This window comes from Canis aureus, chromosome 6, assembly GCF_053574225.1.
Source record: "Canis aureus isolate CA01 chromosome 6, VMU_Caureus_v.1.0, whole genome shotgun sequence".
In the NCBI taxonomy this organism is placed as follows: Eukaryota; Metazoa; Chordata; class Mammalia; order Carnivora; family Canidae; genus Canis; species Canis aureus.
The window spans coordinates 23,002,431-23,028,385 of NC_135616.1; the positions used below are offsets into that span (position 1 = coordinate 23,002,431).

General features: G+C 36.2%; 1 protein-coding gene across 2 annotated transcripts in view; it reads left to right on the forward strand.

Moving 5' to 3' along the window:
* The first annotated feature begins 2,174 nt into the window (after positions 1–2,174).
* DSG3 (desmoglein 3) overlaps positions 2,175–25,955 on the forward strand; it is a 33,098-nt gene continuing 9,317 nt past the window's right edge. Inside the window, exons 1-12 of one of the 2 annotated variants that reach the window (XM_077900351.1) lie at positions 2,176–2,365; positions 12,347–12,382; positions 12,895–13,023; positions 14,112–14,267; positions 14,730–14,874; positions 15,581–15,747; positions 16,609–16,737; positions 17,005–17,190; positions 19,744–20,015; positions 20,636–20,775; positions 22,361–22,585; positions 24,201–24,461. In XM_077900351.1, coding sequence (XP_077756477.1) covers positions 2,318–2,365; positions 12,347–12,382; positions 12,895–13,023; positions 14,112–14,267; positions 14,730–14,874; positions 15,581–15,747; positions 16,609–16,737; positions 17,005–17,190; positions 19,744–20,015; positions 20,636–20,775; positions 22,361–22,585; positions 24,201–24,461 — 1,894 coding nt within the window. In that variant the 5' untranslated portion in view covers positions 2,176–2,317. Of the gene's footprint in view, positions 2,366–12,346; positions 12,383–12,894; positions 13,024–14,111; positions 14,268–14,729; positions 14,875–15,580; positions 15,748–16,608; positions 16,738–17,004; positions 17,191–19,743; positions 20,016–20,635; positions 20,776–22,360; positions 22,586–24,200; positions 24,462–25,955 lie in introns of both variants that reach the window. The other variant, XM_077900352.1, reaches the window with a different exon arrangement.

Consider the following 25,955-nt stretch of genomic DNA (forward strand, 5'->3'; position numbering starts at 1 on the left):
AGAGAGCACTGCCTGCCTGTAGAATGCACAACGGGATTTGTAATGGATTTCTACAATCCTCCTTGAGGGACACGTAGATGGAGCCAGGCTGCAGTAGGCCAAGTCTGGTGTGTTATTTTCCTACATGGGTGCCCACAGCTTTTATATACCACTTGGTTAAGAATCTGTAACTAGTATTTTTAAATACAAAAATAAAATACTTCTTTACCTATATTCAGGTAAGGAAAGTGTGGAATGATAATTTACATATTTAAGCCCTAAAGTTGTCAAGGAACTGTAATTTTAGAAAAGGTAAATGAGAACAAGTAAGCCATATCTAGAATTTAGATTCAGTGCAACCTGCAGATATGCCTAGAAATATCATAATTCACTGCTATCATCTCTTTTGTCTTTAGTACAGACTTTGAAGAATTACAAGATATTAAATCATGGGACAGGAAAGAATTGAAAGTTAACTATATTTTTCTCTTCTTTCTTGCCCCAAAGCTTAGAATGTTATTAAAAAAGGCTCTGCTCAACTATACTACAAAGGCAGTCATTCATAATATATAAACAAATGGCCATGTCTATGTTCCAATGAAACTTTATTTACAAAAGTTTTATTACAAAAACAACATTTTTCTGGATATGGATGGTGGTGATGATTGCACAGCAATGTGAGTATACTTAATGCCACTCAGCTTTACACTTAAAAATTTTTAAATAATAAATTTTGTTATGCGTATTTTGCCACAATTTTTTTAAAAAACCCACAAGATGTTGTCCACAAGGTGCTTTTTTTTCCTAACATTTTTTAAAGATTTTGTTTCTTTATTCATGAGATTCATGAGAGAGAAAGAGAGGCAGAGACGTAGGCGGAGGGAGAAGTAGGTTCCCTGTGGGGAGCCCAATGCGGGACTCAATTCCAGGACCCTGGGATCACAACCTGAGCCAAAGGCAGATGCTCAACCACTGTGCCACCCAGGTGCCCCTTCCCTAACTTTTATTTATTTTTTTTTAAATATTTTTATTTATTTATTTATTCAGAGAGAGAGAGAGGCAGAGACACAGGCAGAGGGAAAAGCAGGCTCCATGCAGGGAGTCCGATGTGGGACTCGATCCCGAGTCCCCAGGATCACACCCCGGGCTGCAGGCGGCGCCAAACCGCTGCGCCACCAGGGCTGCCCCCTTCCCTGACTTTTCGACAAAGAAAATCCTTTTTGCCTACAATACTCTGATGAAATGGTTTTCCTGAAACTAAAAAGCTTCTACAATCTGGTGCATAGATATTTACAAAGATAAAATTGTTCTACTGAAACTTTCTTTAAACGTTTTGAAATGTTTAAAGTGCTTTTAACTTGAATGTTATAAGCAAACTAAAGTGGTTTAGTAGATTTTTTCCCCTATCCCCTAACTTGGGTGGTGTGCACATATTTAGAAGTGCATAAATACACAGCAGCAAGAAAGTTGACTACTCCAGAGGAAATGTTTTGAGTAATTAAAAGCGCACAAAGTTTATCTTCTTCACTAAGCAACCTACCTTTTCAAAAACTTATAAATGAAAAGGAATACAAGAGGAACGATGTCGTCTGATTATTATCAGGGATGTGGTCTTGCAATGCATTATTTATATATTTCAAATATCCAAGGCACCCTATAACTGTTTACGTTAATTTTATTCCTAATTATTTTCAATTATTTCTAATTATTTTTTTGATTGTATTTCAATTATTTTTAACTGTATTCTTAACTATTCTTAATAGTTGCTTATCTTGATGGTTTTCTTCTTTAGATGTGTATTACTTTCAATAAAATATATTATTACTTAACACCAACATTTCACTTAGTTCAATCTACCCACATATATGCAGGCTAAAAATAAATGCTCTTCTAGAAGTTAGTTTTCAGGGGATTTTTGTGTTTCATTTTGCTTTTCAGTTTTAATTGCAACCCTGAAGAAAAGCCAACTGGATTCTTTTTCAGTGTGGTCAGGACTGGCTTTTGTACTTCCATACCATGATTAATTTATTATTCATCTGGGACCTTCCTATTAAACTTTGTCTTCAGCCTGTGAACTTTTCTTTCAGCCTCCAACAAAGGATTTCATTGCTTTTGGAATTGAGGTGTGTCTAAGTTTTTACCTGGGAGCAAAAGTGATGCAAGCGTTTCTGGTGAGACCAATCCTTGGTTTAGGGTGGGGAGGAGTCGCATAACAGACCATCTATAGACTCCAAGAGGCAGAGTCTCTAGCAAAGGGCTTTTCTTAGACATATGCAGACAGTTGGAAGGATCCAAGCAGCAGCTTCCTTGGATTCGTCCAGCAGGGAAATCAGAGAAAATGACTTGGCTCCTGTTCAGAACATCAGGGGCTCTGGCCATTTTAATGGTAAGTCCAATTTTTTTTTTTTTCAAATCATCACAACTTTCTCTGTTTCCTTCCTTGTTTGATCATACTATATTTGATTGCTGAATCCGTATTATATGTTCTAAAAGGACTGCAGTGGAAATAAATATTAGAATAAAATCATAAAGATTATCAACCTCCTCCTTTTGCTGTTTTTTTAATGTTGTATTTTACACAGAAAAATAAACCAGAGAGAAGTAGAATTTGAAAGTCAGTATTTAGCATTTCTTTAGTTAATGAACTAAATAATCCTGGTCTTAGATCTATTTTCCACAAGGCCTTCACTTTCTTCAACATAATGCTTTTATTCATCTTTCCAAAACACGAACTAAAACACATGAAAGAGAACCAGGTCTATTTTCCAAGGTTACATATCTCTTAAGCATGTGGCTAAGAAGTGTACATGCCTGGTCTTGATACCGGACATGTTTTTAAAATAGACCATTGAATTAAAATCAAAGCAATGTTTGACTGTAGGGAAGTTGACAGGATTATTAGGAAAACTATGGTCAGCCATTACGTTAAAAAATATCCCAACTTTGGGGGAAAAAAGACATACAACATTTTAGAGGCCATTTTATTTTCAGGAGAATAACACTTCTGTTCATTGAGGGGCACCTGCGTGGTTCAGTGGGTTAAGCGTCTGCCTTCAGCTCAGGTCATGATCCCAGAGTCCTGGGATCAAGTCCCACATCTGACTCCCCGCTCAGCGGAGAGCCTGCTTTATCCTTTCCCCGTGCCTGCCACTATCCCTACTTGTGTTCTCTCTCTCTCTCACAAATAAATAAATAAAATCTTTTCTAAAAAGGAGAAAATTACATACTGTTATCTAAAAGAGAAGTGAAATCTGAGGAGCTGACTGGTTTGTTCCTTAACTATGTTGTTTTGTGAAGAAAAAAAAAAGCCACAACTTTATCAGTTACATTAGGATATAAAATAGTGATATATACCATAAGTGAATTTTTTTAAAATCCTAATACTAATTCCCACTTCATAATAAACTGAGTTGACCTAGGCACCAGTTTCCCTCATCTCCTCATCTAAAAAGTTGAAATGATAATTGGACTTCAAGAAGTTGCAGGGAGATAGATCTTCAGAGAGAACTTTCTAAAAATTAAAGGTGTCTAAAATTAGAATAGGCTGCCTCATGAGCCAGAGTTTCCCAGGTTGCCCTCTCAGGACAACATTTAAGCAGAAAATTGTTATCTTCCCTTCTGTTAGAGTCTATTTTCATCATAACAATGTAACTAATTGTTTTGGTTGTCTAATGACTTTATTTGAGCTAAAAACATTCCAAAGAGAAATGAGACAGTTGTATGACATTCCCACCTTTCCAGATGGTAATTTCTAGGACTAAATCTCAGAGAACCTGATAATCCACATGTCCAAACCAATGACCAACTTGGAAAGCTATGGCAAGGGTGGCGGGGTTATCAGAAGGTGTCATAAGAACACAGAATTGGGGATCCCTGGGTGGCGCAGAGGTTTGGCGCCTGCCTTTGGCCCAGGGCGCGATCCTGGAGACCCGAGATTGAGTCCCACGTCGGGCTCCCGGTGCATGGAGCCTGCTTCTCCCTCTGTCTGTGTCTCTACCTCTCTCTTTCTCTCTCTCTGTGTGACTATCATAAATAAATAAATAAAAATTAAAAAAAAAAAAGAACACAGAATTGGACCACCACAAGCTTAGGGGAGCTCTCTTCTCTGCTTCGACACAGATCATTCTCAAGAACCTCTCTGGTTCTAGAGTGACCATTACATCATTTTACTAAGGGCTGTTTCATCCATCTTCATATCCCTAATGCTTCCTATGATCTCTCTCTCTTACAGTGGACACACAATTGTTTAAAAAATAGATAGATGAAGCCTCTCTATACTATAACCTCCCATAGTGTCTCTATAATGCTACTCATGAAGGAAAGTATGAAAAGGAAGACATTTTCCTCCCCTTGGAAAAATTTTACACACACACAAGCTATTTAAACAACAATATAACTTCATACATAATTAATTAAACTGAATGGTCTAGACCCGTTCTGTCCAGTATGGCAGCCACAGGCCACATGTGGCTAATAGCCACTTAAAATGTGGTTGGTCTGAGATGAAATGTGTTGTTAAATGTAAAATATACATCATATTTTGAAGACTTTGTATGAAAAAAAGAATGTAAAATGTCAGTGTAGTTATGTTGACTACAATGTAGTTATGTTGACTACAAAATGATAGTATTTTGAATATATTGGATAAAAGATATGTTGTTAAAATTAATTTCACCTCTTTAAGCTTTTTAAATAGATGAATACTAGAACATTTAAAATTACGTATTTGGCTCACAGGTATTGTTATTTCTATGGGACAGTGCTTGTCTATCATTAATGCTGTTTGTGTAATGTAGTATCAGTTAAGAGTGAGGTTGACAAACAAGGCTCCATGGACTAGGTGAGATTTTAGCTGTTTTTTGATTAGCATGAACGGGCCAAAGGGGGATATCCTCAGTTGTCAGACCAGCATGAGCAAAGGAAAGCACAATTACAGCATTTGCCTAGGGGCAATGGACATACTGGTTTGGCTAGAATGACAGTTTGCATTGGACATGAGTTGGAAAGGTAGATGACAGATTGAAAAGTACATTCTGTGAAGGCTAATGAAATTCCTTTAGAAGTGGGGATTCACCCCAAGTTTTGAAATAGTGTGGTAAGGGGAAAAAAATCAATGTTTTTAAAAGCATTGTGGAGTGGGAATGTACATCTTTTGTTGTCGAAGGGTGAGGTCTGAAAGTTGGAAGACATATTTAGAGGTGCTGAATTGGAATTCCATCATCCTATGACCATAGAAGGGTTGCCTAGAGAAGCTAGTTATGACAGCAAAGTCACAGGCTTCAATCTATGCCTGTATGACTGACTCCAGGCCTTATTTTCTGAACTATCAAATGACAATAATCACAGCCTTCTGCCACAGTAAGAATAAAGAAGCAACATGTGTGTTGAGACGCCTGGGTGGCTCAGTTGGTTAAGCCAACTTGAGCTGACTCTTGGTTTCAGCTCAGGTACCTGAAATCAAGCCTTACATTGGGATCTCCACTCAGTGAGGAGTCTGCTTCTCTCCTTCTCCCTCTCCTCCTGCTTACATTCTCTTTCTCTCTCTCTCTCAAATAAAGAAATAAATACATCTTTTAAAAAAAAAAAAAAGCAGCAACATGTGCAAACAAGTGCTCTGGAAAATATAAAGTGTTTTCTAAGACTCCTATCATTTGCAGTATTTACATTAGTAATACAGGTTATTCTTGGTAACTTCTTAAAATTCTACCTTACTATTTTAAGTAACCACCACCACCAGTTTCAATAAGTCAAGAGAGGATCTATATTTTTTCTTGAGTGAAAGAGCATATCAAACTATATCTTACATTTGCATAATAGTGGGTGTGAGAAAATAACACTTTCAAACTTGGAGCATTACTCAAAATTTCAACTGTTTTGTCCAATTACTTGAAAGATGAAGTCATGGGGAACACCTACATATAGTAAAAAAAAATTAAAAAAAATGTAATAGTGACCAGTGTCCTGTGCATATTTGATCCATTTCACACATTAAAAAATAAACATTTTGGGGAAAAATTTGTGATTGAAAAATACTTATCAGGGCATCTGGGCAGAGTTTGTCTCCAGCTCAGGTCATGATCCCAAGGTCTTAGGATCGAGACTCATGTGGTGCTCCCTGCTCAGCAGGGGGCCTGCTTCTCCTTCTCCCCTGTTCTGTTCCTTCTGCTTGTGCGCTCTCTCTCTCTCTCAAATAAATAAAATCTTAAAAAAGGAAAAATATTTATCTTCGGAGGTTTAACCTTTTAAAAATGTCTATCCTCAAAGGAGATCATTGTTCAATGTTTTACAGTCCACAAAATCCTCAAGTTTGTCATATAACACTTCTATTAGCATATGGACAATGAGCTATTTCATTTCATGTTACTATATTATGTAAAAGTTTACTTACTACAAAACTAATAGTGATACTTGAAATCCAAAGATTTTTAAAGCACAAAGTTTTAAGGAAATTAGTAGTGTTGGTTTAGTGCTGGGGAAAAAAAGAGTAGTTTAAATATCAAGTTCTGTGTTAGAATGTTTTCTAAACATAGTAGAACTATTTCCAACCACCTTCTTCTATAGAACATACAAAAAGGAAAATTTTTGATAAAGAATTGTAAGTAAATGGTCCAATTTTTTTAACTGAAGTGTAATTGATGTATGATATCCTATTAGTTTCAGGTGTACCTCATAGTGATTCGATATTTTTATGCATTACAAAATTATCCTCATGATTAGTCCAATACCATACAGTTGCTACAATATCATTGACTATATTCCTTATGCTGTACATTACATTCCCATAACTTACTCATTTTATAACCAGAAGCCTATACCTCTAAATATCCTTTGCCTATATTACCTGTCCCCTAATCCCTCCTCTCGCTGGTAACCAAAAGGTTATTTTCTGTATCTATAAGTCTCTGTCTGTTTTATTTTGTCTGTTTATTTGTTTTGCTTTTTAGATTCCATATATAAGTAAATCACATGGTACTTGTTTTTCTCTGTTTGACTTATTTCACTTAGCATAATACCTTCTAGGTCCATCTGTGTTGTCACAAATAGCAAGATTTCATTCCTTTTTATGGCTGAGTAATATTTCATTGCATGAGCATGCATGTATGTGTGTGTAATGTATATGTAATATATATGTATATATTACACCTTCTATATCCATTCATCTATTGATGGACACTTAGGTTGATTCTATATCTTGGCTATTGCAAATAATGCTGCAGTGAATATAGGGGTACATTTATCTCTTTGAATTGATGTTTTCATTTTCCTTAGATAAATACACAGAAATGGAATTGCTGAATTATATAGTACTTCTATTTTTAATTTTTTGAGAAACGTCTATACTGTTTTCCATAGTGGCCATATCAATTTATATTCCCGCCAAACTGGGGGTTTCCTTTTCCCCACATCCTTGCCAACTCGTGTCATTTTTTATCTTTTTGGTTATAGCCAATGTGATATGTGTGAGGTGTGAGATGATATCGCCTGCATTTCCCTGATGATTAGTGATACTGAGCATCTTTTCATGCCTGTTGGCTATCTGGATGTCTTCTCTGGAAATGCCTATTCAAATCTTCTGCCTGTTTTTTAATTGGGGTTTTGTTTATACAAAGTTGTGTAGGTTCTTTATAATGTATTGGGTATTAATCCCTTATCAGACACATGACTTGCAAATATCTTCCTCCATTCAATAGGCTGACTTTTTATTTCATTGGTGGTTTCCTTCACTGTGCATAAGCTTTTTAGTTTGATGTAGTCCCATCTGTTTTTTTTAGTTTTTGTTCCCTTGGCCTGAGGAGACTGCTCCAAAAAAATATTGCTGAGATAAATGTCAAGAGCTCACTGCCTATGTTTTCTTCTGGGAGTTTTGCGTTTTCAGTTCTCACATTCAAGTCTTTAATCCATTCGAATTTATTTTTGCATATGGTGTAAGTTGGTGGTCCAGTTTCATTATTTTTCATGTAGCTGTCCAATTTTTCCCATACCATTTGTGAAAGAGACTGTCTTTCTTGCCTCCTTCATTATGGATTCACTGACCATATATGTGTGGGTTTGTTTCTGGGCTCTATTCGATTGATCTATGTGTCTATTTTTATGCCATTACTATACTGTTTACTATAGTTTGGTAGTACAGTTTGAAGTCAGGGAATGTGATACCTCCAGGTTTGTTCTTTTTCAAGATTGCTTTGGCTATTTGGGGTCTTGTGAGGTTTCACAAAAATTTCAAGATTCTTTGTTCTAGTTCTGTGAAAAATGTAAATGGCCCAAATTATTAATAGAAGGAAAATCTTTGCAGTATCTTTCCTTCTCTTGATTGATGAAACAATTCAGTTTCCAGGGCTAATAAATATGTGAAAATAAACGTGCTCCTGAAATTCTCCAAATGTTAAGATTCTAAATTCAGAATAAACTTGACAAGCAATTCTGGCCAGTCTTGCCTGATTGGGCAAATGTCAGGAAAGATATAATTACATCTTCCAATTACCACTCCCAATTGCTTAATACCTGAAACCGGTTTTCATTTGGAGCCAGAACATTTAGTGTCCCATGTGGTTTCTCATAAACCTCCTAGCCTTTGGCTCTTCATTTCCAGTTAAGAGTCAGGCTGATAGCCTAAGGTAAGGACTTGTTTTGGGAAGTTCATCACAAGAAAATTATATGGATAACTGGTTATTGTCCATAATTATACTATGAATAATTGAACCCACCTAATATGCACATTTTTCTTACACGGCCACTGCACAGCTGATGAGGCTGTTAAATACTGCAAAACTCCAGAAGATACATTCACATAAACTACAATGTCAACAGTACCCCCCTTAAGTTGTGCACGGAGGAACCCACACAACTGTACAGTAGAATGCTGGTTCTTGACTCTTTCTGATGTGCCTTGATGTGAATAATAATAATAAAAGGTCACTTCATATTAAAGTGACTCTCATATCTTTTTTTAAAGTTTGGTGACAGGGCTCACTTTGGAAGCACATACACGAAAGTTTCGTGACAGAAGTGATTAACACTTATTAAGCACTTACTGTGAACTAGTGTTCATCTATGTGCTTTAGACCTATTAATTCATTTAGTCTTCACAACAAACCTATAAGGTAAGTAGAATTATTATCCCTGTTTTACAGATTGGGAAATTGAAAGATTAAGTAATGTTCCTAAATTATACAACCAGTAAGTGGTGGGACTGGGATTTAAGATCTGGTATCCAATTCTGAATTACTACATTTGACTATATCCTACACAGCATTTAAATTTAAAATAGGCATTTACATTTCAGAATACCCAATTTGTTGAGAATATCTAGTATTTGTTTTCCTTAGCATTTCTATCATGATATGAGGCTTAACTTTCTGAATTAATTGAGTTTACTCTTAAATCAGTTATTGAAAATTGGATTGTCCAAAATTAAATAGTAATTTCTAAGTAATTAAATATATATCATTTTGGTTCAATAAAGGAATTTGTCCTGAAATATAAAGCTTATTAGAATGTTTTGGGGATTTTACATTTTAATTTTAAAAAGCCTGTTATATATATGTGTATGTATATATATAGAGAGAGAAACTACATATACATACATATATGCTATGAGATACCATAACAGACAAATCACTCATTTTTATATATATTGTTTTCCAAAAATAGTTAATAAAAATCATCTTTAAAACTTATAATGATATCTTTGAATCACCTAATTCACTTTACAAATTTCCCAGAAGGGAGTGGATGTGATCTACTCCTATCCCATTCTAGAGATGAAAAAGAGCTACCCTAGACTAGCTAGCACTACTTCCGTGGATCTCATGCATAATCTTAGAGTCTATCCCTGGCTTCCATTTCTTCATCCATAGAATAGTCTATAATAGTAGTATCTCCAACAGATAGGTACTATAAGTATTAAATGAGATAATAAATTTAAAGGTCTATAAACAGCAACTGATACAAAAATCATAATAAACTTTAGCTACTAATATTACTCTAATTCTTTTTCTTCTGATTTATTTTTCACAATCTTTTCCCTACCAGATTCTCCTCACATCAGATAATCAGTAGGTCAGCAAATATTGGTTAAATATCTGCTGAGGAAAAGGTTATACCAATTACAAGAAACAAATAACATAGACATACTGATTTGGAAAGCTTACAATTCTCTTGGCTTAACATCATAATGCATATAAAACAATAAGAAATAGTAAACTGTGGCAAACCTTTATGGGTTAAACTGCATGGTACAAAATATGTGTTGAAAAAACTCAGAAAAGAAGACGAGTAAGGGGCAGCCCCGGTGGCACAGTGGTTTAGCACTGCCTGCAGCCCAGGGCATGATCCTGGAGACCTGGGATCGAGTCCCACATCGGGCTCCCTGCATGGGGCCTGCTTCTCCCTCTGCCTGTGTCTCTGCCTCTCTCTCTCTCCCTCTGTGTCTCTCATGAATAAATTTTAAAAAATAAAATCTTTAAAAAATAAAAAAAAATGGAAAAAAAAAGACGAGTAAGGACAGCTTCATGGCAATTGTTGGAACTTGAACTGATCTTAAAAAATGAGAAATATTTAAGTGGGTAAAGGGGAGGTATCAACTTACCAGTTTGAATGGCTAAACTCAAAATGACAAGAAATAAAAAGTGTTTACAAGGATGTGTGGGGAAAAAACCCTTGTATACTGGTGGTGTGAGTTGAAATCGGTACAGCCTCTGTGGAAAACAGCATGGAGGTTCCTCAAAAAATTAAAAATAGAATTACCATATGATCCAATAATTCTACTATTGGATATCTACTCAAAAACACTTAGTCATAAAGATATATGCATCCCCATGCTTATTTCAGCATCATTTATAATAACCAACATATCGAGTCAACTTAAGTGTCCATCAATAAATGAATGGTTAAGGACAATGTAATGGAATATTACACATCCATGAAAAAGGATGGGCTCATGCTATCTGAGACAACACAGATGGACCTAGAGGGTATTATGCTAAGTGAAATAAGTCAGACTGAGAAAGCCCAATACCTTACAATTCCACTCATAAGTGGAATCCAAAAGAAAAAGAAAAGAAAAGAAAGAAAAGAAAAGAAAAGAAAGAAAAGAAAAGAAAAAAGAAAAGAAAAGAAAAGAAAGAAAAGAAAAGAAAAGAAAAGAAAAGAAAAGAAAAGAAAAGAAAAGAAAAGAACAAAAAGTGGAATCAGACCTATCAATACAAACTGATGGTTGCCAGAGGGGAGAATAGTAAGGGGTTAAGCAAAATGAGTGAAAGTGGGTGGGAGATAATATAGGCTTCCAGGTATGGAATGAATCAGTTACAGACATAAAAGGCACAGCATAAAGAATAGTCAATAATAGTCAATAGTCAATAATATCGTAAGAGCAATATAACAAGACAGATGGCAGCTGTGCTTGTGGCGAACATAGCATAATGTATACACTTGTCAAATCACTCAGTTGAAACTAATATAACACTGTATGTCAACTATAGTAAAAAAAAAAAAAAAAAATGTACTCCAGGTAGAAAACAAGGTGGAAAGCAACACAAATGAAGGTCCCATATGTTCTTGAGAAAGTAAAGACCGTAGATGGCCTAACTTCATTTTATCCTGATTTAATTTTTTCAGATCAGTGTAAAAATTAAGCTCAACATGTAAGTTGAAATAATAGGGCAGCCTGGGTGGTTCCCCGGTTTAGCGCCGCCTTCAGCCCAGGGTGTGATCCTGGAGACCCGGGATCAAGTCTCATTTCGGGCTCCCTGCATGGAGCCTGCTTCTCCCTCCCTCTGCCTGTCTCTGCCTCTCTCTCTCTCTCTCTCCCCCTCTGTCATGAATAAATAAATAAAATCTTAAAAAAAAAATAGGGCAGAGATTAGCAGGTCCGCATCCCACAGTAAACAGTACTTGTGATTGGAATAGCATCTCCCCATCATTTGTGTTCCACTCTCTAAATCTCACTAGTTCTGTTTCATCCTCTCCAGTGTCAAACAACTAAGAAAGTGCAGCTAACTAATAGCTTATCACAATGAAGCTCACCACTGTTTCTGAAAGTAGTTATCTCCCGTAGTTTCTGGGAAGTCTTTATAGAATAGCCAGGTAAGAAATATCTAGCAGCTGCAATTGGCTGTTAGGTACAGTTTTGCAGAATTCAATAGATTCTTTTGTATATCATTAAAATTCTGAGTCAGATTTTAAAAATTGAAAGAACTTGCTTATATTGAGAGTATTTTTTTTTTCCTGGGAAGATTTTACCCTTTGAATACTTCTCCAAATCCACTTCTTTTTAAATAGAAACAAACTACAGTATGAACAGAATTATCTTATACAGTTACTTATTTGAAGAATTCACACTTAACTTGACTTATTTAAATGTCTACAGGTGCTCATACTGGTTCATGGAGAATTGAGAATAGAGGTAAAGTATGAAAAAGTTTTCTGTAACTAAAATAATAGTTAAGTTCAAAAAATTAAAATTGTATTGGGGAAAAATAAATATTTAATGTTTAAAACTATTAAGTAATTGTGAAAATAAAATTAAAATTAACCCAATTTTAAATACCAAGAATGTATAAATATCATTATTGTACTTTATCTCATGCATTCTTTCTTCTTATTTTAAACAAATCAACAAGTTTTAAGTAAGCAGGTCCTAGGGCCCAGGGCAGTGAGATATTGTGGAATATATAAAGGAAATATAAAATACAATTAAATGCCAATATTAAATATCAGATGATTCTGTAATTGTTTTAGATATTTAATGTTTTTCTTCTTTGCTTGATGAAGTATGAGGCCAATCAAAATAGACATTCAATAGTCCTAGATACCATGAAACACAGGGGGCTCCTCAACCTAGGTGTTGATAAGCAATACTTGAAGCAAAAATTTCCAACAATGTGCATAATAAAATGAGATGCCCTTTTACATAAGACAAAGGGTCAACATGGAGAAGATGAGACTGCAATACAAGGCAGAAGGAGATACAAACGTGAATGGGTGAAATTTGCGAAACCCTGCAGAGAAAGGGAAGACAATTCCAGAAGAAATCCAATTGCCAAAGTAAGTCAAATCACAAGGGCAATGTGAGGTTTTGGAATAAACATAATAAATATAAATTAAAATGATATGGTAACTCCATTTATCAAAATGTATCCTGGGGAGTCCATAGAACAAATGACCTGATATGTTCAACCAAAAAAATACAATAATAATAATATAGAGTGAAATGAAGGCACTATGGCTTCCAGAGTAATAAAAAATAATTAAGAGATATGTGGACCAATTTCAATCCTTATTTAGATTTGGATTCTAGCAAACAAATAGAAAAAAATATATGGATAAGACAATAAGATAAACGGTTGCAGGGGTCCATGTATTCATAATTATTAAAACTGGGTGATGAGATATATCAGGTTCATTATACTATTCTAACTTTACATATATTTGAAATTGTCCATATTAAAAAGCTTAAAATTATAATAATAAAATAATTAATAATAAGCAATTTATTTTAATACATATTTTAACACTTACTGTATAATCCCTCTTTCTGTTTCTCTCCAGCTCCCCCTATTTAAACTAAAATAAATGTCTTTTTTAAAAAAAATATTCTTTGTTAAAGAAAGGAGCATTTAGAAGTAGTCTTGTCAATATTAAGTATCCATGACTTTCTCTCCACCTTTTCACATCACCATGGTGGCCACAATCTGAGCAAACATTCCAAAGCCAAAATGATTAATGCATATTGGTCCATACTGGTTGGTCAATACAGTGTGAAATATTTCACATTCCTAGTATTCCTCAAAGCAAAGAGTAAGCACCATAGTGTCAGAAACAGTACATAAAATAAACAGAAAACTTAAGACTGTGAAGGTGGAGGGGCACCTTGGTGGCTCAGTGGTTGAGCGTCTGCCTTTGGCTCAAGTCTAATCCCGGGGTTCTGAGATCTAGTCCTGTATCAGGCTCCCCACAGGGAGCCTGCTTCTCCCCCTGCCTGGGTCTTTTCCTCTCTCTCTCTCTCTGTGCCTCTCATGAATAAATAAATAAGATCTTTAAAGAAAAAAAAAAAGACTATGAAGGTGGAGAAAAGGGGAAGGAAAAGGTCTGATTAATGATCACATTCACATTTTGGGTATTTGGGGCTGCAGATTACTTCAGATTTCCAAGCAACTCAGAAAATTACCTATCGAATTTCTGGAATGGGAATTGATCAACCCCCTTTTGGAATCTTTGTTGTTGACAAAAACACTGGAGAAATAAACATAACAGCCATAGTTGATCGTGAGGAAACTCCAAGCTTCCAGGTAAGTTTGTGTCCTCAATATTCAGCACCCTTACCTTCATGGCTGGTGACTTTAGAATGTGATACTCTTCTACTGGTTAATTTAGAAGAGAGATCAGTGCATGAATCAATCCACCAACAAATAACAATGTTCATCCCTTTTATAAAGAGACTTCACTTATGGTTGTGCCCCGAATGACTATATCAGGAGGGTGCATGGGTAGGTACTAAAATCCAACATGCATCCTGCAAAAGATCTTCACCTTGCCATAAGACAGTACCAGTCTGGAAGAAAGGACAGCTTGCCTAACTGGCCTGCCCAGTGTGGCCATCTTTTCTTCCTTTTGTCTACTTTTTGGGGAACCATTTTCTTCTGTGCACAAAAGGTCTATACATGCCAATAGAGGCCTCATTTCTACAAATTTTAGTAGTATGCAAACTGAGTTTATAGAGTAAATAAGTAACATTTTCCTCTTTTTTCTAGATTACGTGTCATGCTCTAAATATCCTAGGACAAGATGTAGAGAAACCACTTATATTAACAGTTAAAATTTTAGATGTCAATGACAATGCTCCAGTATTTTCACAAAGTATATTCATGGGTGAAATTGAAGAAAATAGTGCTTCAAGTAAGTCTTTTTACAGTATCTACGACTTCTATTTTTTTATTTTAAAATATGGGACTCACTCTAGTATATCATTTTTATAAGCTAATTTATTCTCTTAGTTTCCTCAGTAGCTTTGCAGAAAAAATTCATCAATATAACTTGGGTCTTCTTTTCTAAAATTCATCAAAATAACCTGGGTCTTCCTTCCTTCCTGAGATAATTATCCATTATCCACTGCCACCATATTTCTAGGTTGCGGCCCTGTTATCGAGTCAATAGTATCTTATTGTGTGTGTGTGTGTGTGTGTGTGTATCACATGTGTACCTGGTTGTCATAAAGCTAAAGGGGGTGGCCTTAAGCAGCCTGGATGCATCAGCTAGATTTTTTTAGATTATAAAGGACAGAGATACAATTACTTAGATTATTTGTGGAAAGGGGAGAATGACAATGCCATCCATCCAAGGAAGAAATAAAGAGAAAATAGTCTCCACTCCAACACAACCATGGCTTAAGGGCAGCAGGAAGATTCTATGGAAGGCAGAACAGTTCCATCTGATCAAGAGAGACAATAAGAGATATTGCAAATACATGTAATTCATTTTTGAGCACACAGATATATGTAAGATTTTAAAAAACAAAGGTCAATTTGAAATTGTGTTGAATATTTAATGTGAAAAGAATGTCAATTCTTACATATGTTTTAATGAGCTTTTTCTGAATTTCTAGACTCACTGGTGATGATATTAAATGCCACAGACGCAGATGAACCAAACCACCTGAATTCTAAAATTGCCTTCAAAATTGTCTCTCAGGAACCTGCAGGCACACCCATGTTCCTCCTAAGCAGACACACTGGGGAAGTCCGTACTTTGACCAATTCTCTTGATAGAGAGGTAAAGCAAGGCATTTGGGAACATTCAATAGTTAAAAAAAAAAAAAAAAAAGTGATTGTAAGAAAGCCCAGAAAGTTGACCCCATTTTACCTGCAAATGAAAGGATAAAGGAAAAGAGTTTCTCTAAATTCACCCGGGCCAGTCTAGGGAAACTGTTTGCATTTCAATAGGATTCTGATGGGGTGAGATGTGAACCTCAGAACCGTATAATCAATTGTACACTAAACAAACAAGTATTAGCATATCAGTGGGAGGTAAACTGGAGAGTAAAAGGAGGCATCACGTGTTGGCATACATTGACAGATTCCTTATATGGTGGAGGAAAAATAAATTTTTCAGATGACAGAAGAAATTTCTTTCTGGAATAAAGCCTTCTCTGATATTACACTTTTTCTTCTGACTAGATTTAATTTGACCCTGCTCCCAGAACACTAAAGAATCCTCTTTCTCTCTTTCCCATCGCCCTACCACCATAATTACCATCACCACCACCATCATCTTTATCACCACACAATACCGTCAGACTTTATATTACTTCTATGCAAATGATTCTCCAAATAGACCAATAGGAAAGTTCCATAAGTGAACTTCTCTCAAATAAGCTGCCCATTTTGCTTCAAGTGTACTTTCTTGCCCTAAGAAGCTCACAAAAGAGAAACCTGTTCTGGCCCCATAAAAAACAACTATCCAGAGCCCCATATGCCTCCTCTATGATGGACAATGAACAACTCATGTGATTATTCTAGAGAATAAAACCATGAGCTCGAATACTTCCACCTCTTTACACACAACAAGCAGATAGTTATTTGTATTCTTGGCACTGGAGATTAATTATTTTTCTTTATTTTTCTCCAAATTTAGCAAGTTAGCAGCTATCGTCTGGTTGTGAGTGGTGCAGACAAAGATGGAGAAGGACTATCAACTCAATGTGAATGTAGTATCAAAGTGAAAGATGTTAATGATAATTTCCCAATGTTCAAAGAATCTCAGGTATACCTTGCCCTCCTTAAAGAATAATTTAAATGCATCTTTTTATTTCATGTTTTGCCATTCTAATTCGGTATTTGCTTACTGGCTTCTATTTAAGTTCTCTGCACTTTTCTTAAAAAATAAGCTTATGTAAAATACAAGAATTTAGTAACCAGCAAGAGACAACACATAATTTGAGAATTAATGATTAATGCTATTCAGAATAAATATAACATTTTTAGGTAAAACCTGACACTAACTCTTAAATTCTGCTTCTCTCATTTTTAGTATTCAGCACATATTAAGGAAAATACTTTAACTTCTGAGTTGCTTCGATTTCAAGTTATAGATTGGGATGAAGAATTCACAGATAATTGGCTTGCAGTGTATTTCTTTACTTCTGGAAATGAAGGGAATTGGTTTGAAATACAAACTGATCCCAGAACTAATGAAGGCATTCTGAAGGTGGTTAAGGTAATAACATCTGTTTCCCTTCAGTGGTAAAAAATATTCCATATTAGTCCAAACTATCATTTCTACAAACAAACTTTATTCACATATTAATAGTAATACCACTACTTTATAGAAAACTTAGAAAACACATAAAAGTAGATAGAATTTTTTAAAGACACACACATAGCCCTACTACTTAAGGACAGCTTTTTAAAAACATGTTGATTTATTTCCTTCCAAGCCACCATACTTTCTATAATAAACACAAATACACTAATATGCATATATTTATAGATGTGGTTGCTTTAAGCACAAGAACACAAAACACATTTCTTGACTTAATCTCATTAATCTCTACAACTGAAGTTAGGAAAACATAAGAATACATGATATTGTGGTTTGTGAATTTGTCAAATTGCTTTAAGTAGATTATTACAGTCATAAGGTGGGGGAAAGGGCAACTTTTGGGGAAATGGGAATGTATAATTAAATCTGCAAGATAAAAAATAAAAATTGAGTAAACTTTCCACTTAACATGCCTGCCTATTAACAGACACCCCCCCCCCCCCCCCCCCACACACACACAGAACCCAATCTGGAATAACGTAAGGATATTTCTGCCTGGACACTGTATAGACTAGAAAAAATAACCACTATTTAAAGACATTCCTTGGCACAAGGCACTGGACTATAGGGGACCTTCTTTCTTTATTTCCTTGAGTCGAATAGAGTGACAAGCCCATAATATCCCCTTAACAAAGAAATTGCTGGAGTCCCTGAGTACTGGAAGCTATGCAAACAGTTCCTATTACTCTGCTTTTCAGAAAGAGGGCTATAACCATCACTTGCAAGGGTTTGTTATAAACTTTCAGCAATCCCTGAAGATGGTGTCTTCTCTCTCTCCTGTCTTGGAGTCATCTAGTTGTTCAAACCAGCAACTTGGGCCTTACCCTTCAGTCATAACACTGGCACAACAGCCAGTCATCCAATTCTGCCCTAGAAATTGTCCTTAAAGTCTGGCCCTGGTCTTCCTTCCTATGACCTACAATCTATCTAGTCTTGTCTCCTTATTCTCAGATGACTGTAATCTCTCCTGATAGATGTCCTTACCTTCTGCTTCTACTCTGCTTCATTCTTCTACTACCACCAATCTATTGCCATGTTTTTCTTAAAACCTATGTGGATTACTCTGTTCTTTAAAACTTTTCCTTGTTCTCCATCAGCTGTGGAAGTAGCCCTCAACTCTTACTATTCACTTGTATCACCGGCAAATTTTCCTTGCCAGTGGAAATGTAGGAACTGTGGGGTAGCCCAGGCAGTGGCAGGTCTTAAAGGTTCTGCAGAGAACTCTAACTGCAGCCAGGATTGATGACCAGCTGCTGGGCTTGAAAATGACCTCCAGACTCCTCAGAATTATATACAAGCCCTCACTCACCATCTGCAACCAGCTCTCTGTCACCTTCTACAACTCTGGGCATTTGCAAATATTTCACCTTTGCCTGCATACTTTTCATCCTTCAACACTCAGCTCACCTGAAACCTCTCAGGTGTCCTAACTGTCCCCAGTACAAGTATTGACTCATTTTTGCACGTAGACTCTAATTTCTTCTGTCACTTACCGCTTCTATTATAATTACTTGTTTATACTTCTTCATTCACTTACTCTTTCTCTTCCACTCCACTGAGGAACGCTTGGGCCCACAAAACTAGTCATTGCAAACCTAAAACTCAAATCCAGATCTCTTACTTTAATTATTTTCAGTAAGATATAAATATAACCCAAATGAACATTTCCTTATCACTTTCAAAAAATATATTAGTTAAAGAAAAGAGTTCTCCTGGAATTTCTCAGGCCTTGATTTGGGCCTCCTCAATTAGAGGGTCAAACAAATAGTTATCATGTAAGAACATCTGAAAATGGTTCTACAAAGAGTTGGTGGATCACTCCCCACTGCTTTGCAGAGACATATTTGTCAACCAAATTTATTACAACAATTTGCCTTTGCCACCTAGGAATTTCCAGTTGGGAAAGATACTATTACACATGAATTCAGTAGCTAATCTGGGAATGGCTATAAGTGTCATTTGTAGGAATGTATTATGGGACTAAATTTGTGCAGTCCTCACCACGATCTGATGAGATAAAGTTTTGGGGTTTTTTTCAGAAGTGAAAATTTGAGAATCAGAGAAATTAAATATTGTGCCATGAATCACACAGCTATTAGGCAGCAGAACCAGGACTCAAACCATGCTACCACAGCAAATTTGGGATTCTTTCCATTGCACCACATAGCTGAAAGAAATTTAATGATGTTTTAGTAGTCTAAAAAGAGGTATCCTATTTTGCAAATATTGGTTATGAGATCTTATGAGTTAAGAATATTTTTTGTCAGTTAAGAATATTAATGATTTCTCCATTTCAACATTACAATGATTTCTGAAGCGATCTTGCTATATAGAAATAAAAAGAGTAATTCATAACATAGAACATAGAGTTCTCTTGTCCTTTTCTGGGTTTGCTGGATTGTATCTCTGTGATACTTCTTTCCTTCTAATTTTTATTTTTTGTTCTAGGCTCTAGATTATGAACAACTACAAAGTGTACAATTTAGTATTGCTGTCAAAAACAAAGCTGAATTTCACCAATCAGTAATTTCTCAGTATCAAGTGAAGTCAACACCAGTCACGATTCAAGTAGTCAATGTGAAAGAAGGAATTGCATTCCATCCTGCTTCCAAGACATTCACTGTGCGGAAAGGCATAAGTAGTAAAAAACTGGTCAATTATGTCCTGGGAACATATCAAGCCATTGATGAAGACACTAACAAAGCTGCCTCTTATGTCAAGTAAGACTGTTTTGACATATTTCTTGATGTAGTTTTAATTTATAAGCTACTACAAAAAAATACCTAAACTATTATATGCCAAAAATAAAATGAGATACAAAGTGGTCAACTCAAGAAACTGGCTAATTCAAGAAGAGACATATAGCCAAATCATTGGAACATACCATGCTATGAGCAAAGATAACAAGCCTAAGTTAAAGTGGAAATGAAGAAAAGAATACCTTAGCCTTTGGAGAGAAATCAGGAAAATATTTCACAGAAACTTTCAATTGAGTCTTTAAAAAGAGTAGTTCACCAGAAGATCATGGTGCAATCAAATGAAACAGCATGTACAAAACATATATGCCCCAAATATAAGAACATCATGCAAAGTAGTTGCTGTAAGAGCAAGAACACAATTACTTTATTGCACAGAGTAGAAAATTGAAAAACCAGGCTAATACTTAAGGATTATGAAATACTGCTTGTGTTAATATACTAATTTTCTGCCACTGTTTGGAAGAATGTATTTCAGTATCTTAAATTACATATAAATACATTAAATATAAAATGAGTTCTTTTCATTAAATAGGCAACATTTCATATTTGAAAGAAAACTATATTTTTCTGTCATAAAACAGGTATGTCATGGGACGTAATGATGGTGGTTTACTATTCATTGATCCAAAAACTGCTCAAATCAAATTTGTCAGAAACATTGATCGGGATTCTACTTTCATAGTTAACAAGACAATCACAGCTGAGGTTCTGGCCATTGATGGTAAGAAAAATATTTCAAAATGGGGCGCCTGGCTGGCTTGGTCAGTAGAACATGCAACTCTTTGATCTTGGGGCCATGAGTTTGAACCCCACATTGGGTGTAGACTTTACTTAAAAAATAAAAATCTTGGGCAGCTCGGGTGGCTCAGCAGTTTAGCGCCCCTGTCAGCCCAGGGTCAGATCCTGGAGATTGGGATTGAGTCCCACATTGGGCTCCCTGCATAGAGCCTGCTTCTCCCTCTGCCTGTGTCTCTGCCTCTCTCTCTTTCTCTCTCTATCTCTCATGAATAAATAAAATCTTTAAAAATAAATAAAAATCTTAAAAATATATACTGCAATCTTTTTTTTAAAGAAATCGCACTCTAATTGGCATTTCTTTATGAATAGATGATTCCAATTATTTAACATATTACTTTTACCACTAAATAATGTTACTTATCTTAGGGGCCTTGGGTCTCAAATCTGAGGCACCTGAATCTAGAAGGCTGAGTATTCCAACTACTCAGTGGAGTTTGTAGTACCATCAAATTCTATGTTCAGTCCCTGTGGTCTGCTGTGTTGAGGCAGAAATTTTTAGATCCAAAGAAATTTCTGGGTTTGAGACATGGAGGGATAAAAATTGATACAGAGGGCATGTCAGGAAAGCTCAACTCAAATGTGAGGTGCCTTTGTGAGTTACTTATAAAGTGAGTTATCTTACAGAGACCTCATGTGACCAGATCATTGAACAATGAAAACTTCTGGAATGTTTTTTTTTTTAATTAATTAATTTATTTATTTATGATAGTCACAGAGAGAGAGAGAGAGAGAGAGAGGCAGGGACATAGGCAGAGGGAGAAGCAGGCTCCATGCACTGGGAGCCCGACGTGGGATTCGATCCCAGATCTCCAGGATCGCGCCCTGGGCCAAAGGCAGGCACCAAACCGCTGCGCCACCCAGGGATCCCTGGAATGTTTTATTGTTTCATTGGGCGTTCTGTGTTTCATCAAGTATAATTTGTGCTCAGGCAGTATGCAAACATAAGAAAATATAACAGAAGAATAACACCAAAGATCAAATCACCTAGGAAAAGAGCAGAAAACCCTAAGGGAAACAACAGAAATTATTCATAGTCTTACCACTGAGAAATTTTTACTTTATTGTTTTTGATTGCCAATACTGAAAAAATTTTCTTCAATAAACTTTTATATCTTGTATAGTAAAAATAAGTCTTTGCTTATTCCAAATACTTTAACACAAGCTTTAGAAGTAAAAATCTTTCACACAGTGCTGGGTTCACACAGTAGGATACACTTAAGAAAACTATTGTTTTTATGTTGATTTCATTTGTAATCAGTGAATTCATCACCTTACAGGTCTTGGTTCCAAGCATATTAAATTAAGAGACAATGTTAATAAATTAGAGACACCAGCCAAGTTGATAAATTTGCTTTTTATAAGATGTGGCTTTTTACTTGTAAGAATAACCAATATAATTCTTCATGAGAAGACATACTAAGTTGGCTACATGCAGGAGACATTTAAAAGGTTTTGGGGGTACAACTTATTCTGGATATTTCTTTAACTCTAAAATGTTGTTCTTACAGAAAACACAGGTAAAACTGCTACAGGCACCATATATGTTGAAGTACCTGGTTTTAATGAAAATTGTCCAACAGTTGTCCTTGAAAAGAAAGCAATTTGTAGTTCACTACGTTCTGTGGTTGTCTCAGCTAGAGTACCAGACAATAAATATACTGGCCCCTACACATTTTCCCTGGAGGAACAATCTCTAAAACTGCCAGTTGTGTGGAGTATCACAACACTCAATGGTAAGTAGTAGTAAACTTGCTCCCATAAATGAAAGTTGCCACTTCTTTATATTTCAAGAGGGATAAAAGAGCTAAATTAGGAGCAAGTCTTTTCCAAGAATAATTGAAAAAAATTTCTGCAGGGAAGATATAGTCCTAGTCTCGCAAATTTCTTCTCTCTTTAGAAGAGGAATGATATATATTAATGCTTTTTAATGTTTTGTTTTTCATGTACAATCTAATTGTTTTATATTTTTATTTTTTTTATTTTTTTTTGTTTTATATTTTTAATGTCTTATTTCTACTTCCATAGGACACCATAAAGAGAATAGAGCCGGGTATCTGTTTTATTGCAGAGCTGTTTAAATTTCTAAATATAAAACTTTTCCTAAATGAGCAGACTGTGAACAGACATGAAGCACTGGAGGCATCGCCTGTTCAAAGCTCATAGGAAGTGCTACTTAGTCTGTCACTAGTCAGGAATCTTGATAGCATGGCAGACTGAAACTCCCATTAGTCCATTAGCCAGTGAGTGGGAAAGAGTTCATCCATCCTTCCTTTTCTTCTAACTTTTTATCATGCTAATTTTGCATTTTCTATGTTTTCTAAGAGTCTCATAGAAATAGCCATTGGACATAATAAGAATCTTCTCACTTTTCTCTAGCTTTTGCTGAACCAACCTTGCTTCCCTCTATGAATTGCTCCACGGGTTCTTAGTCATAGGTATCAGCCATTGCTACAGTCACCAAAGGGATCTTGTTCTCAATGGCCTTCTTTCCTAGGACCTTACTGATCTTAGAGTAATTCCCTAGTTCCAAAGTATTCATATAGCTTTGGGCTTCAAATGGGTTTACCAGCACATGGTCGGTGAAAAGGCTCCAAAAGAAACATCAGAGAGAGACAAGACCCAGCACTAGACATACCTGCTTGGATGAGGATCGACAAGGTGACAGTGGTTGGATAGGCATAATATCAAAGGGCACGGTAGGGTCAAGTGATTCAGTTGACACAACACTGCAACTTACAAGAGCTGCTATTGGAGCCTACTTAGAAAGGGACAACATAGGACTGGAGATTGGAGAATGATCAATGTTCATGAGTCAGATGGGCAACAGGCCCTCACCTCAGAGAATCTCATACAACTGGCATTTGGGCACGTGGGATGAAAACTATCAGGAACAGCTGAGGTAGTGGAATCCAAAGCAGAAACTCAGTCTTGATAAGTCAGGCACAAAAACATGGACTCTGAGGGAAGGCATACGTCCAGAGGGTCACATGCAAGTCCAGGGGGTTGGTACAGACATTCAGGAGATTGGTTAAGCCTAGGAGAGGGGGGGTTGATATTGAAATGTTGCCTACCTCCCATCATCTTTCAGGGGGAAAATTAAGGTAGGACTGAGTCTTCATGGGAAATAACAGGCCCATCTGGGGCAGAAAAAAGGACAAGGAGGAAGTACAGGCTAATTTACCCAACTGAACTCCTTATCACTCTCAGAACTGCTCAAACCTCACCTTACTCTCAGCCTATTTGTGATAATGATGTTTAAGGCAACCCCAGTTCTGTTAACAAGAATAATTAGTTTTAAGAGCAAGACACCTTGTCCTGCTGTTGATTTGTGTGATTGTCTGTCTTTAGCTACTTCTGCACTCCTAAATGCCCAGCAGCAGCTATCTCCTGGAGAGTACACCATCTCCCTCACAGTTACTGACAGTCAGGATAGACAGTGTGAGACACCGGAGAGCCTGACCCTGGAAGTCTGCCAGTGTGACAACAGGGACATCTGTAGATCTTCTAATGGGAACAAAGACTATGAACGTCTAGATGGAAAGAGGCCATCAGGGAGGCTGGGGTCTGCAGCCATTGGCCTGCTACTCCTTGGTCTTTTGCTGTTGCTATGTGAGTATGCCAAACCTAAATTCTGTTTTTGATAGGGAATCAGCCTTTGCAGAGGTCTTCAGGATACATGGGCAATGCCATCTTTGAAATGCAGAACCATTCCTCAGCTGCATTATAGGCAAAGATGGGGGTAACATTTTCAGAAAGAACCAGAAATATTTAAAGTTAACATGTCACTTGCCAACAATCTATATTCATAATACAACAAAGCAAGTCATATATGTCAGACATTTAGAAAACAGCATAAGAGAATCAAGAAGAAAAAATCAAAGCATGAACACTTTCTACATACTGCCAGTAATGTTCATAATCAAAATAATGCCTTTATGCACAATGCACTTTCTAAAATGTCTTCTCCACAGACACAAAATAGAAAAAGAATTCTTGCCATATAAATCTAGGGAAAAATACAAAGGATATTATATTTGAGCTTGATAATGAGCATTAATACATCACAGACTCTGAAAAGTTATTTCTTAATCCAGCACTTCCTGAAAACAGCTTACCACCTATATATATATACACCCTCTTAAAGGCTTTCACTTAATAAGCTTACATTTATTGAACACATTTAGGGAAACTATACACGTTTTATTTTTCAATAATGTTGTGCCCAAGATCGCGAACCCGAGAAACCACCGAGTAGCTGACACCGATGCAAAAACACGAGGGTTTATATACAAGCTTGAGCTTGGGTCCAAGTGTACCCGACACAGCGGAGCAGGGACTTGGACCCCGAGACTAAGAGGCGTAGCAGCTTTATAGGGACCAGTGGTCAGTGGGATACACAGAAAGTTGCACAGTCATGTCGGTCCACACGCAGGTGGCCAATTGAATTACATCTTACCCTATAGTATCCATTTGAGCTGGCCTATTACTTTGGTCAGAATTGGCGGCGCAGTTTTGGCGGGCACAAAGCAGGGTTACGTTGTTATGAGCCGATTTCCGATTAGGGTGTGCCCAGCGGCTTGACTAGGGTGGGGCAGCGCCTTAAGCAATAAGCAGGTTATGTGGGGGTCATACAGGAGGTGGAAGGTGTAGCACAAAATGGAGTGAGTCCTGCTCTGCTTGTCCAGGGGTAGGGGATTTTTGTTAAATTTCCTGGGTCCCACAAATAAAGATAAAATTTATTCAGTCAATGGATAGGTTTCTAAAAAATTTCATTCAAATCAAAATTTCATGAATCAAACAGTATTTTTAATGTAATAGATCTCTATTGAAAAGACTTCATGGCAAATTCTTATATAAATAAGAAAAATCCTTGATAAATTCACATTCATGTCTCAAATTTATTACAGAATTGTAGGTTTTTAGAATTAAAATAATTATTCATGATAATCAAGTAATCAAGTCCACTCCAACCCCTTCAACTAAAATTTTTTAAATTTATGAAATGTTTAAACCACAAAGAAGTGCAGAAAAATTACATGAAAAGCACACAAATAGCCATCACTCAGATTTAACAGATCTTAATATATGCCATATCTGTTCAGA